Source organism: Hypomesus transpacificus, chromosome 4 (assembly GCF_021917145.1).
Source record: "Hypomesus transpacificus isolate Combined female chromosome 4, fHypTra1, whole genome shotgun sequence".
Lineage (NCBI taxonomy): Eukaryota > Metazoa > Chordata > Actinopteri > Osmeriformes > Osmeridae > Hypomesus > Hypomesus transpacificus.
In genome coordinates this window covers 1,848,550-1,863,279 of record NC_061063.1, presented here as the reverse complement: position 1 = coordinate 1,863,279, position 14,730 = coordinate 1,848,550, and the positions used below count along the sequence as shown (strand labels likewise).

The window sequence follows — 14,730 nt, the reverse complement described above, 5'->3', positions numbered from 1 at the left end:
TGTTATGTGCATATACTGTGTGTTTATTCTGAGTTTATTGGGAAATAGACAAACTGGAAGGCAATTATTTGTTTTTATTTTCATCATTAATAATGTTACAAAAATATCAAGTCACACACAGCCTGCTTGGAAACACAGCCTAGACAGTTGTTCCAATGTATCTTTAAACAAGAGGAATACTTTTTTATTAGCAAGAGTGCAAAAGAATCATAGCTTACGATCAACATTTTATTCAGTCTTTAGTCATTGTTTCCTTTAGTCATCAAGCTTATTATACGAGCAACAAAAGGCTCCAATAAAGTTGTCGCAATATCCTATTAGCATTCATTATAGTGAAATTATGTGACTCAAAACAGATTATCAAGTTAAATTATTATACCACACATTGTACAAACTAATTTCTTGTGTTTCTTTTTTTGAGACAACACAACATTCCACACTCTTCTACATGCTAATTCCACACACATAATCAGTCATGATTTCAACTCGTGTTTTCAGAGACTTGAGAGGTTACTGAAGGTATCCTCCACATAAGGCCTGCCATCCAACTCACTGATCCTCATAGTCCATTCAAGGATTTCTACCAGCAACCTCCAACCTCTATACTGCCACAAACGTTTTAGAATGATATAATCACTTTGCTTTTATCCACAGCAGTGCACAGGGGTGAATTTGAACCTGGGACCTCTTGCTCAGCTGGCAAATGCTCTACCACTGAGCAACACCTGTCCCTTTAAATTGGAGTGTATTAATGATTTCAATAATATGCTTGTTAGATTTACTAACAAATGAATTACTTGATTTTGGTACAGCCTGGGAGACTACACCACCTCCTCCCTGGAAGACTGGGATAGGCTTTTACGGCTACCCGCTCCTGAAGAAGACAAGCAACAAATAATTCAAGCACAATTATTAACTACATTTACATACAGTAAAGGGTCATAAATTCTTAACTTCCATTACTACCGCTATCAAGGCCTCAGCAAGCATTACATTTCTCACCGCTAGGTGGTTCAAGTGAACAGGAGTCATGCCCCAGCTCGTTTGGCTGATGCTTTTATCCAAAGAGCTATACAAACCATCGATAATCAAGGGCTAGAAGTGCACAATTCTAATTTTATTACAGTAATTGAGAACAAGTCACTAAATAAAACTGGGAAAAGGCTTCTGAAGGAGACATAACACTTTGGGTCAACAACAATGTAATTGTATGAATACCTACCAGAATCAGAACTGTTGCTGCCATCTGATTTGAAAAGAAAAAAATTAAGATTGGAATGTTGTCACAGCTACATTAGTTTGAACAAGCATCATCTACATCTATTTCAATTTGATAACAATTGTTATAAGCAGTTCTAAAAATAAATGTCTTGTTTTTAAAATGGTGTGAGGGCTTGCAGTTAAGGAGCATGCCAGGCCTTTACACTGACCGTCCATGTGTTGTGTGGAGTCCTTGGTTAGTAAGGGTGCAGCTGATTCATTTGCTGTCCCTGAAGGACCAAGAAAAGTTGTTAAATATAATCATCACTTGTCCATAATGACCTCAAATATCACTGGGTGAAAAACAATTTAATTAACAACTTTGTTTTCAATATATTTTGCAAATTTACCGTGTTGTAGACTTAACATGAAATATTTCATGATTTTGTGACAGTAAATGAACATGGATTAAGGTAAATACAAGATTAGCACAGTTTCACTCCTTCCTTAAAGCTTTGATGTCATCCCATCTGAAGGACCTAATGGATGAGTGGAAAAGTTGCCATGTTAAAGAAACTAACCTGCAGACACAAAATTGACCACACTGCTGCCAGGTAGAGATGCAGTCCCACCACTGGAGTTTCCTGAAAAATAAAGCAGAGGGAAGAGTCACGACCCCAAGCTTTCATTCTTGCATCCTATATAAATAAACTACAAGAATCAGAACTGCTGTCACTGCCTTCTTTAACATCCAAAAAAGAGATTGAAAACAAAATATTCTGACAGATATAACAGTACAAACAAGCATTTTAGTTAATATTATGATACATCTTTTATATCTGCCACAAAAAAATATTTTGCACTATAAAAGTAAATACGAGATGAGCATAGTTTCACTCCCTTCAAACAGCTTTGATGTCATCCCATCCAAAGAAACAAATGGATGAGTGGAAATATTGCCATGTTAAAGACATTAACCTGCAGAAGCACCGATACTCTGAGTGCTGCCAGTCGGAGATGGGGTCCCACCACTGGAGTGTCCTGAAAAATAAAGTGGAGAGAAGATTCATGACCCCAAGATTTCACTTGTGTAAAACTGAAGAGAAGTAAAGCAGAAGTGAGACACAATCAGATTTTTATGACTTTACAGATGTCATTTCTAAATGAATAAACTACCAGAATCAGAACTGCCGTCACTGCCTTCTTTCTTATCTGAAAAAGAAAAGATAATGAAAATGAAATGTTTTGGCAGGTATAACACAATAAACAAGACATTTAGTTAATATTATGATCCATCTTTTACATCTGCTACAAAAATATTTTGCACTGTTGTAATGATGTAATGAACACACTGGTGTCCCAGATTGAATCATCTGTAACAGTCATGTCTTACTTGGATCCAAGTTTGAGGAAGGTAGGACGGTAGAGGGGGCTGCTGCACTCCCTGGCGGAGAGTAGATAGTCTTCAAATCTAAATTTTAAAAAATCATAAATAAAAAGTTGTATTTTTTGTTGTTGGTTATGTTCATATTCGAATTGTACTTTGATTTCAGTAAGTGGTTAATTGTGGATATTAGGTAAAAAATGTAAGTCAGGCTGGAAATTACATTCAGGTCTCACGTGACAACACATTTATTGGGAACAGGCGTGCAAAAACAGAAGAAAATGTCAGCGCAAAAGCACATTTCGGATTTCTTTAGATATCCAAAAAGATGATCTGATGCACTTGCTTTGCCCGTCAATACTATGAGTGGTCGAGACTCTTATCATCCAGATAAAGTATTTTGTAAAGCATACTTTCATAATAGCATAAAACTTATTTTATGTGATCGTATGACTACGTACCAGAATCAGAACGGTTGCTGCCTTCTGGTTTGAAAAGAAAAACACAGCTACAGCTACATTTGTTTGAATAAGCATCATCTACATCAAATTCAATTTGATAACAAATCTAAAACATCTTTCAGTAAAGTTTCACCAAGTCAATTATGTTTTACAAATAAAATATATATTTATTATATATCAGAACAGTCTAAAACATGGAAGATATTCAAGCACTGAAACTGACCATTCTTGTTATAAGTCAATTCTGTACTGAGAGAAAAACTAACCTGTCTTTGCACCTTGGTCCAGGAATCACATTTTAAGACAAAGAATATAATTAAGTTATATTGTTGGCGCAAGCAGCAATCATAAATATACACACTGATGTGTACAGCAGATTTGATCAAACTTAAAAATAATATAATAATAAACATAAATGTATAACAATATCCACAAAGGCAATACTTACAGATTTTGTCTTTTTTGTAAAGGACTAACAGGACCACCAAGATAACAGCAACCAAGACTGCAGGAATGGCAACTCCAATGATAAGACTGACCCCAAAGCCAGAGCAATCACAGCACACATTATCTGCAAAAGAAGGTAAAGAAATGCATGAAAAATAACTCCAGCAATGTGTAGCCAATTAGGAACAAGACAATGTCTTGTTTGTAAATTAAATGTTGTGTCATAAATCAATGTATTGCTATTATTATTTTATTATTAACTCTAAAAGTTTAAGTTGCAGTCAATTGAAATTGTAAGAGATAAGGCCATGTTACCCCATTTATTGATAACAGGTTTTTTCAAAGACACATGTTCAACGTAGCAGTCGTAACTTCCTTGGTGATTCTCTAAGATTTCAACACGTTTCCATATCTGGTGTGTGTTGCCATCATTGGGGCGGACTCCTGAAGACTTTACGCCATCAGAGATGACCAGCTCATTCTTCCTGATGTTCAGGATGATGTCTTTAGGCAGGAATCCAGTGGCCCAGCAGGTGAGTTCAACATTCCCCACGGTGTTGGCCTTTTTTGCATACACATGTACAACTGGAGGCTCTGGATGGGAAATAAACACAGTTAAAGAATTAAAGATCTATGTATTTCGTAAAGAAAGCCGTAATTATTTATTGCTTGTTTGAGATATTTAATTAGAATCTCGCAAAGATAGAAATCCTTTATTGTTATGATAGGAACTTTACTGAGCACACACCTACACTAATCATGGCTACTCACTTGCTTCAACAAGGGATTTCTGGCCATAACCCCTGAATTTATTCAGCCAGTCAACACACTCCTTCTCCAGGTAACCCTTGGTGTACTGGTTCAGGATCTGCTCTCCATCCCACTTCCTCTTGGTTGGTACAGCAGCAGCATTAGGGGCGATCCACTGTGTAGAGGTGTCATCGAAGGCCAGGAAGTCGTCTCCATCGTAGCTGTACTGGTCAAAGCCCTTGATGAATCTCACAGAACCCTGCTCTTCTTCAACCTCACAGCCATGCCTCCACTGAAGACTATGGACATCTGAGACAAAACAAGAATACAAATTAACAGTTTGTAAACACAAATATGGTGGATGATGCATTGGACTGGAGAAGTGGTCTGTGTTTGTTCTCACCAGAGTCATTCTGACGCATGCGGTCCATCAGGATGCCAATGTTGACTTTGAACCACTGCTCCTTGAACTTGCGTGACTGAGTGCCTTTGTCCCAGTAGTCTTTATCCAGTTTCTCCTCCATCCAGTCCTGCTTGGAAACCTTCTTCTGAAGATCGTTGTCATAGTAGTCGATCATCCTGTCGTTCAGCAGGCCCATGGCGGTGAATTCATGGATACCATGTCGATGAATAGGCTTGGAGAGGGCGGTGTAGATGTACTCCAGTGAGTGGCGCCCTAGCAACACAAATATAAAATCAGCAGTACTAAAACGGTTTATCTTAAAATACAGTTAGGTAAGGGTTGGGTAGAGCTCAGTGGTAGAGCATTTGACTGCAGATAAAGAGATTGTACATTTAAATCCTTTTTGTAGCTTGGATGAAAACTGCTCGATAAAACTAAAACAATATGCATATATATGAGTCATTTCATTTATTAAAACTGATTTACATCAATTAAAACTCAAGTTCAGAGGTGTATCTGTGTAAGTTAGGTAATACACAGTAATAAATAGGCTACACTTACACAAATTTCACCTCTCATTTTCCCTCCCAAACGATTATATTTAATCAGTTATCATAAACTAATCGTGTCTGATTGAACTGTGGCATACAGGCTATTGTATTGTTTATTCTGTCCAAAAAAATACGTATAGGCGGAAGGTATATATTCTTCTCTGGAACATTGAGAAAGTGTTATATTTTACAACCAATCCATGCGTGTTGCTATGTTGCTAGGTAAAAATGGCTTTCACACGTTTGCAAGTTCTGCTTGATAGGCTCTGACTTGCTTCAAGATATACTACGCGACGTAGATACGATCCTAATGAAAACGAATTTGTTATTTGCTATAATCAATCCGTTTTAACACTTTTTACCTGTTTAAAAAAATTATGTCAAATTATCAAAATAAATAGGCTACGCACATTCTGGTTATGGGCAGCTCTGACAGTAACAATGTAGCCTAAGTTTCACTTTCACTTTGGAGGACAGTTTTACATTAATGCCTAGTAGGCCTAATCGATTGTTTTAGGTTACACACCCTTTCGTTAGTTAAACATAGGCTAACCCACGCAGGCGACAGAGCCTATGCTCATGTGCATCCCCCAACGAAAATGTTTGGAAATAAGAAACTCAGGACAGGAATACATAGGATGCAAAATTCGGTAACATACACGAAAGTTTCCATTTCCTTTTTTTTCAGAACGTTTTCGACCACTACAATACAAAACGGTATTACCAATGAGTAGCCTATCCTTGGCTATTATAGCGTTATGAGCGAAAATGTAGCCTATATGGTAAGTAACGCAGGAAAGCATAGCCTACTGACTATCGAAGAGAACAAGTGTTTACGCCATAAAACAAGACGAACATGAAGCCATAGATGAACTCTTACCACTTTTGACGGGTAAAAACGACCCAAGCAGCACCAGGACGGCAACGGCTAAATGCATTGTTACTCCTTTCACATGAGATGATCCTGAACTATTATAACGATTAGAGATTTTAGGACGAATTTCGTCTCGATGCAGACAACCACGTCCGTATCTTGAACCCTGCCAGACCTACATGTCCAAAGTCTGAAAGTCTAACGACGCATGGGTGTGGTCCGGCAACTCCTGGGATTACCTTGGATATTCTCTAACGTGACAGTGATGTTCCCATGTGGGATCATTTATTTAGATTCATGTTATTCCTGTGTTTTTTCCACAACATTTTGAAATTGTTGGTATTTCTTATGCATACAATTCTACTGTACAGTTTTACGGTCCGTGCACTTGAGTTTAATTCCTTATATCATTATAACGGAACACGTATGAATATACACGGACCTTTTACTGAACGGCATTGTTTATTATGTTTTAAGCAAAAGCAATCACATCTTCCATTTATACCCGCTTGATGATTCCTCAAAGGTGTCAATATAAACTCATGAATAGCAGGAATAAAAAAGAAAGACATGCATACACACACGATTCATCCATAGTCTATCACTGTACATTATAGTTCGAAAGAGATTAGGGGAGAACATCACATTAGTTACAGAAGTACTTTTCTGCAGTATTTCACAGTGAAACTTCGCAGATAATCATTTCTCAGTGTAATCGAACCTTGGCAGTCAAGATGAACCCAAACAACAGCATCACATTAATGATTCTTGTCAGACCTCATTCCTAGTTCCTAGTTTCACTACTGAGAATAAGATTCAATCAATAAAGGGAATTCCACCTGCTTTACAGTATACATTGTCATTTTGCAGTTGTATACTTCATAAGGTACAGTATATTCTATTTAGTCTAACACACAATGCACACATACAAAAACCTGGCGGTTTTGTTGCAACGTATCAGACACATGACATAAAAATGAACTTTAGTAGTGTTACTGTGTAGATACAATACATCTATATTTTATTGGGTACACATATACTTGGACTCAGTCTTGTCTTGGACATGATTAAAAACAAGCTTTCGCATGCTTTACATGCAATTCTTGTTTTTCAATTTCTTAAACTCTCAGAAAATAATTACATTCAGTGATATACAATACTACAACGTCAGATAAATTGAGTTTAGAGCAGACTCAAAAATGCTACAAGCTGTGCAAGAGAAATCAATCTTCAAAGAAAGTCATCAATATAATAATGCCTTGTCCTGACACATTAAAGCTGAGAGAAGTCAGGACCTCATGACCAACATTTACATTTGTTAGATGCTTTTATAATGATAATGTAATAATTAATTAGCATTAGGATTATTTCATCCAAAGCACAGTATAGGGGGGATTTTAACCAGCAACATTTTCTACAAAGAGTAGGCTGTTGTTGTGGTGGTTAAGATGAAGAGATAAGGACAATTGCTGGTTCTCTGACAGATTATTAGCTATTCTATAAATGGCATATTTGCACATCCCAGAGGCACACTAGTTTCAAGTTTCAAGTTTATTATCATTTCCTCACTAAGGCATACACAAGAGGAGTGAGTGAAAAGTCGTTTTCATTAGAGAAGTGATAAGAGAGCACTGTTAAGCCTGCCCTGGCCTGAGTGCCCAGTCACAGCCCACAGTCAGGAACCCCTCATTCCCTTACCCATCAGGTGGAGATCCCAAAAAGTGTGCTTTATGTCCGCTGTTTGAAATAGTTTTTTTTTGTACTTTACAGATAAATCAGATTCAGACCACCCTAAAACTGATGGCCTTGTGGATAGGTTGAACAAAACTTTGAAGCAGACGCTGCGAAAGGTCATGGAGGTAGATGGGAAAAACTGGGACCGGCTCCTTCCATACGTACTTTTTACAGTAAGGCCTTCACAGGGTTCTCACCATTCGAGCGACTGAATTGGGAGTTGTCCCTCGAGGTCTCGACAAGAGCCTGCATGTATACAGGCTATTGTATTGTTTATTCTGTCAAAAAAATACTTATAGGCGGAAAGTATATATTCCTCTCTGGATCATTGTACAAGTCTTGTATTTTACAACCAATCCGATGTATTATATGCATGTTGCTAGGTAAAAATGGCTTTCACATGTTTGCAAGTTCGGCTCTGACTTGGTTAAATATATAGCCTACTACGTGACGTAGATACGATCATAATTAAAACTAGTTTGTTATTTGCTATAATCAATCAATGTTATTACTATTTACATGTTTTTAAAAATACGATTGGACAACAAATTATACTATAATGTGTTTAACAATGTAGCCTAAAGCGGTGCTGAGGTCATGTTGTTGTACTATTTAAATACAGGTAACCTAGGCATTTTAGCTGAAATGTAGGCAACGTAGTACCAGTCACGTACAATTACAAAATCAATTTGATTCCTCTGAATCAAAATTATGTCAAATGATCAAAATAAATAAAGGCTACGCACATTCTGGTTATGGCGCAGCTCTGACAGTAACAATGTAAGTTTCACTTTTGAGGACAATTGTACATTAAATGCCTAGGCCTACTGGTAAACTAAATCGATTATTTTAGGTTACACACCGTTTGCTAAACATAGGTAAGGAGGCTTGGGAAAGTTAGCCGTTTGCCCACTGAATAGTGATATAACATTTCAAGAAGATGAGACACCGGATGGCCCAGGTCTGGCCAGTCGAGAACATATCCAATAGATACAACAAACAAACCCAAGTATACAACCGCATGGCTCAGGTACACACCTTCCAACTGGGGGAATGAGTGCTAATCCTGGTACCCATCTCCGAGTGCAAGTCTCTGGCTGAATGACAAGGCCACTATGTGTCAGCTACAGGTTACATCAACAGGGCTGACAAAAGCTCATCCCCGCATCATGTAAGCTTACAAAACAATTGGTACAGGCTACCTGCCCAACAGGCTCCAGCTACCCAAGCACTGACTGCCCATGCCTCTTTACCCAAAGTTCTTATGGGGGACCAGCTCAGCCCCAGCCAACGCCAGGACCTCCATGATATTGATCTTTGCTGCTCTTATGGCAAAGTGGAGTTCTGAACTCCACGTAGGTTAGAAGGAGGTCTTTCTTTTTGGCATCGGAAAACTTATGCGAGTGGTAAATTGCGACGGTGAGCAGGAAGGGTCAAAAAGGAGGACAAAAACCGAAATCCGGACGTCTGGTCACCCTAGCTACCTGCCCAACAGGCTCCAGCTACCCAAGCACTGACTGCCCATGCCTCTTTACCCAAAGTTCCTATGGGGGACCAGCTCAGCCCCAGCCAACTCCAGGACCTCCATGAGATACAACACAACGTGCTCACAACATGACATAAAGACTGAGCCAGGGGTGAGTGTATGCGTTAAGCCTCATAGTATCCCTGAGGCCTGGAGGGAGGCAATCAGGACAGATGTTAGAAAAATGCTTATAATTGAGGAATCCCCATCCCACAGTGCATGTTCCAGCACAGTCCGTGATCCTAGTCCCAAAGCTTGACGGTACGTTATGCTTTTGCAATGATTTTAGGAGACTCAATGAAGGGTCCCAATTGGATAATTACTCCTCGCCAAGGGTCAAGTAGTAAACCAATATCCTGGGGTTTGCATATTCTATCTCAACTCTCGATTTTATCAAAGAATATTGGCAGGCCCTACTGACCTTGGCCAAGCCCAACACCGAGCCAAGACTTCTCCAGCCTGGATGGGCTGTACCATTACTTTGTCCTTCTTTTCGGGGTACATGTGTGCCCGTGAGGATGATTGATCTTCTGTCCCCATCAGACCTGCACTGCAACACAGGGTTATCAATTAGCAGGGATTGCTAGAGTTCGTCCATAGGAACCGAAAGTGCATACAGGAAGCCATCCTGTTATTTTCAGGTGAAGCATCGGCCAGTGAACCCAGTTTTGCTTTGTGCTCTAAACATGCCCTATTCACCTCGGTTAACAGCTATAAACAACCAGGATGAGTACAACTAAATTAACTCTCAACCCCTTTTAACTCATTTGAAAAAGAATCATGGTAGTACCACCAGTAAACTCCTAGGAGCACCACTTCTCTGGGGATTGTGCTTCTAACTGCTCTGAACACAGCAGAAATGAACTGTTCCAAGAGAAGCTGCAGACCTCTTACCATACACTTCATGTTCTCTTGACTGTAAACATAATGGACAGAAAATGTGGAAGAATCACTTAACGTTTACAAGTTTCAGTTTTATTCATTTGATTTAATTTAAAGCATCTCAAACTTCAAGTATTTCTGAAAACAACACAACTAAACAAAATCCCTTTCATGTGAAGTAAACACTTATCATACAGTTAAAAACAATAACATACGGTAACAATCCAGTACAGTGCTATGAGCATAAAACCTTTTGAACAGCAATATAAAAATAGGTATACTAATGTAAAAATCTTTTCACAAAACCCTGGAGCTGCAACGCTTTGCCTTATATTTTCTAGAAAGAGAACATCCTCAACATTGTGGACAGAGCAGTGTGTTCATCTCATACAGAAACCTCCAGTTTTCTTAATCCCCAGTATTTCCAAGATGTAACATTTTAAAAGAGGGAAAATTGTTTAAAGAGTTTCCCGAAAAATACAGCAGAAACAAGAGTCAAAACCCCAAGATTTCACTCAGGTGAAAAACTGAAGTGAAGCAGAAGTGAGGCTTTTTTTTTGACATGATGTCATTTCTAAATGAATAAACTATCAGAATCAGAACTGTTGTGACTGCCTTATTTATTTTCTGAAAAAGAAAAGAGAATGAAAATGAAATGTTTTGACAGATATAACACCATAAACAAGACATTCAGTTAGTATTATGATACATCTTTTATATCTTCCACAAAAATATTTTGCACTATGTGGTACATTTTGTAGGGACAACATTGTAATGATATGATGAACAAGCTGGTGTCCCAGATTGTATGAAACATCATCTGTAACAATCATGTCTTACTTGGAACCAAGTTCGAGGTAGGTGGGAGGGTAGAGGGGGCAGCTGCACCCCCTGGTGGAGAGTAGATGGGCTTCAAAACTAAATTGAAACAATTATAAATAAAAAGTAGTATTTTCTTTTTGTTGGTTATGTTCATATTCAAATTGTATTATGATTTCATTAAGTGGTTGATTGTGGATCTTAGGTAAAAAAATGTCAGTCAGGTTGGAAATGACATTCAGGTCTCATGTGACAACACACTTGTTGGAAACAGTCGTGCAACAGTGCAACAAAATTGTCAGCGCAAAAGCAAATTTCGGATTTCTTTTGGAATCCAAAAAGATGATATGATTGCTTTGCCTGTCAATACTATGAGTGGTCGAGGCTCTTATCATCAAGATACAGTTTTTTGTAAATCATACTCTCATAATAGCATACAACTAGTTTTCAAGGGCCTTAATCATGTAAGAAAACATGTACAACAATGAACATTTAACTGCATATGTCATTAAAAAGGTAATGTTCATATGAGTGTTAAGGGTGCCACTTGAATGCTATGCTTACAACACTTTCCTCTGACTACTCTTCTTCAGGATCTGAAATGAATACTACAGAAAGAGATACATATTTTCTTCACATTTCTCACCGCTCAGTGGTTCAAGTGAACACAAGTCATGTCCCCATGGTATGATTGATTTAGCCGATGCTTATGTCCAAACCAGGGGTGGAGGTGTCAATATATCACTTTTTGAAAACAGAAACCTTGTCCCTCTTACTTTTTAATGAGAAAATTCTATTCAATGGCCGCTTCCTCAGTTATAAAAAAAGAACCTCTCCCACCCACATTTGAAAACAAACCTATGCCCCTGGTACAAACGGTGTGTGTAAAAGGCGCAGCCGATAATCAAGGGCTATAAGTGCACAGTTCTAATTGTATTACAGTCGTTGAGAATGAGTCACTAAATAAAACTGGGAAAAGGCTGCTGAAAGAGACAACATTTTGGGTCTTAACAACAACAATGTAATTGTATGACTACCTACCAGGATCAGAACTGTTGCTGCCTTCTGTTTTTAAAAGAAAAAAAACGAGATTAGAATGTTGTTTGAACAAGCATCATCTACATCAAATTCAATTTGATAACCAATCTAAAATATCTTTCAGTAAAGTTTCACCAAGTCAATCACGTTTTACAAATACAATATATATTTATTATATATCTGAACAGTCTAAAATATGTAAGATATTCAAGCACTGAAACTGACCATTCTTGTTAAGAAGTCAATTCTGTACTGAGAGAAAAACTAACCTGTCTTTGCACCTTGGTCCAGGAATCAAATTTTAAGACAAAGAATATAATTAAGTTATATTGTTGGCTCAATCAGCTATCATAAATATACACACTGATGGGTACAGCAAATTTAGTCAAACCTAATAAACATGTTATAATAATAAACATACATTTATAACAATATCCTCAATACTTACAGATTTTGGCTTTTTTGTAAAGGACTAACAGGATCACCAAAGCAACAAAGACCACAGAAATGGCAACTCCAACTTTAAGATCGATCCCAAAGCCAGAGCAATCACAGCACACATTATCTGCAAAAGAAGGTAAATAAATGCATGAAAAATAACTCCAGTAATGTGTAGGCAATGACAAACAAGACAATGTCTTTGTCTGTAAATTAAATGGTGTGTCATAAATCAACGTATTGCTTTTATTGTTTTATTATTAACTCTAAAAGTTAAAGTTGCAGTCAATTGAAATTGTAGGAGATAAGGCCATTATACCCCATTTATTGATAACAGGTTTTTTCAAAGACACATGTTCAACGTAGCAGTCGTAACTTCCTTGGTGATTCTCTAAGATCTCAACACGTTTCCATATCTGGTGTGTGTTGCCATCATTGGGGCGGACTCCTGAAGACTTCACGCCATCAGAGATGACCAGCTCATTCTTCCTGATGTTCAGGATGATGTCTTTAGGCAGGAATCCAGTGGCCCAGCAGGTGAGTTTGACATTCCCCACGGTGTTGGCCTTTTTTGCATACACATGTACAACTGGAGGCTCTGGATGGGAAATAAACACAGTTAAAGAATCAGAGATCTATGTATTTCTTAAAGAAAGCCGTAATTATTTATTGCTTGTTTGAGATATTTAATTAGAATCTCACAAAGATGAAATCCTTTATTGTTAGGATAGGAAGTTTACTGAGCACACACCTACACTAATCATGGCTACTCACTTGCTTCAACAAGGGATTTCTGGCCATAACCCCTGAATTTATTCAGCCAGTCAACACACTCCTTCTCCAGGTAACCCTTGGTGTACTGGTTCAGGATCTGCTCTCCATCCCACTTCCTCTTGGTTGGTACAGCAGCAGCATTAGGGGCGATCCACTGTGTAGAGGTGTCATCGAAGGCCAGGAAGTCGTCTCCATCGTAGCTGTACTGGTCAAAGCCCTTGATGAATCTCACAGAACCCTGCTCCTCCTCAACCTCACAGCCATGCCTCCACTGAAGACTATGGACATCTGAGACAAAACAAGAATACAAATTAACAGTTTCTAAATACAAATATGGTGATTGATGCATTGGACTGGAGTACTGGTCTGTGTTTGTTCTCACCAGAGTCATTCTGACGCATGCGGTCCATCAGGATGCCAATGTTGACTTTGAACCACTGCTCCTTGAACTTGCGTGACTGAGTGCCTTTGTCCCAGTAGTCTTCATCCAGTTTCTCCTTCATCCAGTCCTGCTTGGGAACCTTCTTCTGAAGATCGTTGTCATAGTAGTCGATCATCCAGTCGTTCAGTAGGCCCATGGCGGTGAACTCATGGATACCATGTTGATGAATGGGCTTGGAGAGGGCGGTGTAGACATACTCCAGTGAGTGGCGTCCTGGAGGCAGACAGAGAAAAACATCAGGACTCTTAGTGAAAAGAAAACGGTGTGTCTTAAAATACCACATGGTAAGAGGTGTATTACTCTGTCTATTGGTGGGTACACTGTAGATACTGATCAGTAATAAACAGCTTTAGAAGACATATGCTTACATATGCTTATTTCCCCAAAACAACAAGTTATCTGTTATCAAATATACATACAGCCTGAGTGAAATGTCACCTGAGACAGTTATTCAGCATATTTAAGCATGTTCTTATGTAATATGTATTAGTCTTATACTGAATCAATTTGTATAAAAAAAAAAAACATAAAACAAATAAATTAATGCAATTAAAATAAGAAAGCTAGTTTTATTTAAGGAACAAACTAGATTAATTATCTTTGCAAATTAGTTGAATTTCCAATCAATTTGCTGTTTTTCTAGCGTGTTGGTAGATAAAATGAAAAATAAATGTATTTCTCTTTGTGCTAGACTTTTAACTTCTCTCTCTGACAACTCAATTCCGGAGAACGTTGGTGACAGCAATAAAACAACTTACCGCTCTTAACAGGCAAAATTGGCCCCAAAACAATCAGGATTAGGACACTTAAATTCATTCTTAACCCCTTTTTAAATGATACTATCCAAACTGATTTGAGAAAGATTATAGTAGATCTTTCACCACCTCAATGTCCTTTTATGAGCATGGCAGTAGTGAACTGCGTTGTTTTAGACATGAGGAACTGCAGACCTCAGACCTCTTCCTGTTCTATTCTACTTGGTAGATACATCCGGAAGGAATAACTCAA

The 14,730-nt window shown here is 38.2% G+C and overlaps 2 protein-coding genes across 6 annotated transcripts; both read right to left on the bottom strand.

Annotated features, from left to right (window-relative positions):
- Positions 1-59: 59 nt before the first annotated feature.
- On the bottom strand, positions 60-6,386 carry LOC124467268 (H-2 class I histocompatibility antigen, Q10 alpha chain-like). 5 transcript variants are annotated; one of them, XM_047019486.1, is made up of 14 exons: positions 6,077-6,386; positions 4,646-4,918; positions 4,264-4,551; positions 3,808-4,086; positions 3,494-3,616; positions 3,312-3,323; positions 3,046-3,069; positions 2,594-2,671; positions 2,377-2,412; positions 2,179-2,241; positions 1,782-1,844; positions 1,431-1,490; positions 1,223-1,246; positions 60-874 (listed from the first exon to the last, which is right to left on the bottom strand). In XM_047019486.1, the coding sequence occupies exons 1-14, from the start codon at positions 6,132-6,134 to the stop codon at positions 822-824; spliced, it is 1,434 nt and encodes a 477-aa protein (XP_046875442.1). In that variant the 5' UTR covers positions 6,135-6,386; the 3' UTR covers positions 60-821. The 5 variants fall into 5 exon arrangements, with proteins under 5 accessions (XP_046875442.1, XP_046875443.1, XP_046875445.1 ...); XM_047019487.1 differs by having other exon boundaries at positions 3,046-3,066; XM_047019489.1 differs by lacking the exon at positions 3,046-3,069.
- Positions 6,387-10,282: 3,896 nt separating this feature from the next.
- On the bottom strand, positions 10,283-14,674 carry LOC124467269 (H-2 class I histocompatibility antigen, Q10 alpha chain-like). Its single transcript, XM_047019492.1, has 9 exons — positions 14,481-14,674; positions 13,663-13,935; positions 13,281-13,568; positions 12,826-13,104; positions 12,517-12,633; positions 12,338-12,349; positions 12,072-12,095; positions 11,052-11,129; positions 10,283-10,838 (listed from the first exon to the last, which is right to left on the bottom strand). Exons 1-9 carry the CDS (start codon positions 14,536-14,538, stop codon positions 10,828-10,830), a joined length of 1,140 nt encoding a protein of 379 aa, XP_046875448.1. The 5' UTR covers positions 14,539-14,674; the 3' UTR covers positions 10,283-10,827.
- Positions 14,675-14,730: the final 56 nt, after the last annotated feature.

What these genes read in the sequence shown, in the direction of transcription:
- LOC124467269 (XM_047019492.1), bottom strand. Translation starts at nt 14,538, where the DNA reads ATGAATTTAAGTGTCCTAATCCTGATTGTTTTGGGGCCAATTTTGCCT. An exon ending in CATGCGTCAGAATGACTCTG is followed by an intron (nt 13,569 to 13,662) that starts GTGAGAACAAAC and finishes GTTTTGTCTCAG; the next exon opens with ATGTCCATAGTCTTCAGTGG. An exon ending in GAAATCCCTTGTTGAAGCAA is followed by an intron (nt 13,105 to 13,280) that starts GTGAGTAGCCAT and finishes TTTCCCATCCAG; the next exon opens with AGCCTCCAGTTGTACATGTG.
- LOC124467268 (XM_047019486.1), bottom strand. Translation starts at nt 6,134, where the DNA reads ATGCATTTAGCCGTTGCCGTCCTGGTGCTGCTTGGGTCGTTTTTACCC. An exon ending in CAGCAACCGTTCTGATTCTG is followed by an intron (nt 2,672 to 3,045) that starts GTACGTAGTCAT and finishes TTTAAAATTTAG; the next exon opens with ATTTGAAGACTATCTACTCT. An exon ending in CAGCAACAGTTCTGATTCTG is followed by an intron (nt 875 to 1,222) that starts GTAGGTATTCAT and finishes TGTCTTCTTCAG; the next exon opens with GAGCGGGTAGCCGTAAAAGC.